Source organism: Sinocyclocheilus rhinocerous, unplaced genomic scaffold, assembly GCF_001515625.1.
Source record: "Sinocyclocheilus rhinocerous isolate Xijiao unplaced genomic scaffold, SAMN03320098_v1.1 scaffold2293, whole genome shotgun sequence".
Lineage (NCBI taxonomy): Eukaryota > Metazoa > Chordata > Actinopteri > Cypriniformes > Cyprinidae > Sinocyclocheilus > Sinocyclocheilus rhinocerous.
In genome coordinates, this window is record NW_015665002.1 from 600,494 (window position 1) to 604,250 (window position 3,757).

Here is a 3,757-nt window from a genome sequence, read left to right on the forward strand (position 1 = left end):
ATTTCCATCTTGTAATGCCGCTGTTTTAGGAATTTTTTTTAAAAATATAAATTATTATTTGTAATAGAGCAGGCCATGTCTACACACCGCTGCGCTAAAAGTCTGTCTACACTTGTTGACACTACAGTTGCAAATCATCTGAACGTAGTGTCAGTACAGTTTGTCATAAATAGAACGAGGCATCAGTTTACGTGTCGCATGCATCGCGCTACGCCGCATCCAGTGTAGACAGAACATCACTGATTAAAATGGGCTTTATTGTCTTTTGTCACGTCGTGTCGTGCCAGTCGAGTCCGGTGTAGACACGGTGTGAGTATTTTAATGGGTTATGTTGTAGCCCTGCTTGTTTTGAATGTTTTTATAAAATATCTGTATTGACTTTGACTGCATGATCTTATCATTGCATTATTTACTGCCATGCGAGCCACAAATTAAAGCTTGGCAAGCCGCGCAATAAGTAACACTGCTGTAGGTTGGTTTTTGGCGGGTGTGCTTGTTCATTTCGTAGGGCACAACATCTCTCTCACTCGGCAGCATGCCTCTGTTTGAGGTGCTGCAGTAAATTGGTCGTACTCCTACCTTTGCTAGCAACAGACTTTAAACACACTTTGCAGCGGGGTGTTGTTTGTTCTGCGTATGACGCCGCAAAACCGAACCAATTCCAAATTACGGATGACACTGTGCCTTTCTTGGGAACAAGTTCTTCCCTGCTCGCTGCCATGTTGTTTGTGTATCTCTATGGTAGGCATGGGCCGATTACCGGTTTCAAGGTATACAGCGATTTGAAAATTTCACGGTTTCAAAACCGCTAATATTTTCTGCTATACCGTTCCTGCGGTATGCGCTGTTTTTCATGTCTCCTCAAAGACTGAAAGTGTAGGAATCCCTCAGGTTGTGTGCAGTGTAGAGAGTAACACAACCCTCCTCCTCCTGTTGGTGCGAGCGAGCGGTCAGTCACGTGTGTACTGTGTAGGATGGCCGAACTAAGGAGCTTCACCTGGAACGTACGCGATCGGCAACCGGCAGTTTTTTATCTTATTGCAAGCAACTCGTCTCTGTTGCACAAACTGCGTTGCAATGCAATCATTTTCCAAAATGTAATTTATGTGAAAATATGAAGTCTGTAAATGCCCGTTAACACAGGCCAGAGACGTTGAAGACGGACGCACAGAGAAAAATACTGTAGCAGGCAGATCACTCACTGTTCATGATGCACGAACTATTGGAAGAAAATCCTAAATATTGATTTGGAGGTTTATATGAATGTGTTTCTGAGGGGAACTGACTGTCTTCAGAAAAGTTTACGTGGTATTTTCTTTTAATCTCGTCTCTGTATAGTTCATAAGGTGTCTGAATACATTTTGGTTTGACTGTATCTATTTGATAAATGAAGTTAACCAACTAACATTATACATACTCTTTTGGTTTCTGTACCCAATATTTAAAAAATGTACAAATGCAATAAAAATATCGGTACCGGTACTCTGTATCGGCAAGTACCAAAAATAAAAGTATCGGTATCGGGCGAGTACTGGAAAAAGTGGTATCGGTGCATCCCTAATAATTATTATATTATATTTTTGCCATATCGCCCACCCCTAACTACAACATGTCAAAATTTCCACCAAGTTTTTTTCTGAGTTGTCAACTTCTGTAAGCGACTAAAAAGAGGAAATGGACAGCCTCACCATGCAGCTCCAACAACAGATAGAGAGATGGCCAGGCCAATTCCAAGATTAGCCCACATAAATGGAGAAGTCTCTGTTAAAAACCTGCAACACAAAAGGTTAGGTTATCTAGACTGCATCGGGAGCATTTCATTCATCTCAAGTCTTAAATTAGGTATTGTGAATATCAGAAATGTTACTGTAGGGAACAAGACAAGTGGTACTTTAAAAAAAACTTTAACAAACTGGTTTTACTGAACACATACCATGCTACATCAAATCGAAATCCAAGGTCAAAAATCGTATAGCAAATACCTGTGAAGGGGGGAAAAAAAGAGACTGGATTAGTAGTGTTTGAGTTAAGGGTTTAAGACAAACCAGAAATTAAAAAGTTGAAAAGTGACAGAATCTATACCTAAAAAGAAACTCAAAGCTTAAATTCGAGGAAAATTAAACACAGTGTTATGTCTTGTAAAATGGCATAATCTGAATAAATGGCATAATATGGATACACTTTTTTTCTGCAGAATCACAGAGGGCATGTGTGGAAGCTCACAGTCATGTGAGAGCCATCTTCCTCATTTGGTCATAAAACCCTGTTCAACTACATTATAACTACTATAAAAATACACAGACTTGCTACATATTTAACTAAATTGTCCTGCTCTTCTGTGAGATTACAGCCAATGTGTGGAGAAGAACCGATGAAAATACAGACAGCCTACCAGACAAACATTTCAACTCCAACTGACATAATAAAGACGTTCTCGTCAGAGCAGTATGTCTAATTCTCATTGACAGCCTTAAAAATGATTGGTACTTTCTCTGTAACTCCACTTTCAACTGTTTACACGAATATTTTATGACAACAGCCTTTAAAACAATTAAAATTACATTTCAATTAATATTTGACGTAGTCGTGATAGTGTATGACAGCTAACGTCAGTTTAGCCAAACCAAAAAAAAATGGCTATCCGGTTAAAGAGACTTGAGAAACAGAAAATAATTAGAAACGTAACCATGTACGAATCAAGTAAACACGATTCTATTAAAATGCGTGTGTTATTTATGTGCCTATGTCAGCTGGTCTCATTAGCACTTACCGACGATCAGGATGGTCGCCCAGAAGGCCAAAGTGACCCCGGTGTATAAAATTGCGTGCCCGTTCATCATCCACTCCACCAACAGCGCCAGTTTTGCTATCTAAAGGTTCTAACGCGAATACACCTAAAGCTACGGTGATGTTATTTTCTCTTAGATTGTTGTATTTTGAATAGAAATGGATTCCTGTGAGCCCTTCGAAGCGGCGAAGGCTGGAAATCCTGCATCCAGCAGTGAGGAAGGAGTAGTCAGCTGATCATGTGACGAGCTCGAGCTGTGCACGTGACTCAAAACGTCACTCTTTCTTCATCGATCTAAAGCGCTGATCTCCGATCAGGTCATATATTGGTTTCTCTTTGATTTTAATGAACTCTGATGGAGATTATAGAGTTTGGAAAACGTTTTGGTTGATATCTAATTAAAAAAACAAGGAAGTACAATTTAAACATATTTATAGAATTTAACTGCTCTGCTAAGCGATATTTTACAATTTACATCTATCTATCTATCTATCTATCTATCAGAGAAAAACTGATTGTAAACAGCCAGAATAAGAAAAAAGATGAATAAATGTACATTTTTATCTATTTATTGTAAACTAAAAACTGATTGTAAGCAGAGAGAAGAAAAGTAGGAAGAAAAAGAGGAAGAAAATATAATAAACAATATTTTTGTATAACTGTCAGAAAAAGAACAACATATTAAAGTATAAAATAATTTTGATTTAAACTCATTGTAGTTCATCTCTCAACCAGTCGATGGCAGTAAATTCCCAATAATGCGAAAAATCTATATTCAAGCTTAGTGTCAGGCAGTGTTGCCAACTTAGCAATTTTGTTGCTAAATTTAGCAACTTTTCAGACTACCCTAGCAAATTTTTCTTCCAAAAGCACCTAGCAACAAATTTAGCTATTTTTAAAAAAAATTTTGGCAGCTTTTGGCAACTTTTGATAAGTGACTCAAACGATAAAAAGGCACAATTTACCATT

At 38.0% G+C, this 3,757-nt stretch overlaps 1 protein-coding gene across 1 annotated transcript in view; it reads right to left on the reverse strand.

Moving 5' to 3' along the window:
- The window catches only part of LOC107730801 (V-type proton ATPase 21 kDa proteolipid subunit-like), an 8,604-nt gene extending 5,545 nt beyond the window's left edge, over positions 1 to 3,059 (reverse strand). The window contains exons 1-3 of the mRNA XM_016541740.1: positions 2,771 to 3,059; positions 1,934 to 1,982; positions 1,689 to 1,772 (exon numbers count right to left, since the gene is read on the reverse strand). Coding sequence (XP_016397226.1) covers positions 1,689 to 1,772; positions 1,934 to 1,982; positions 2,771 to 2,840 — 203 coding nt within the window. The 5' untranslated portion in view covers positions 2,841 to 3,059. The remainder of the gene's footprint in view (positions 1 to 1,688; positions 1,773 to 1,933; positions 1,983 to 2,770) is intronic.
- Positions 3,060 to 3,757: the final 698 nt, after the last annotated feature.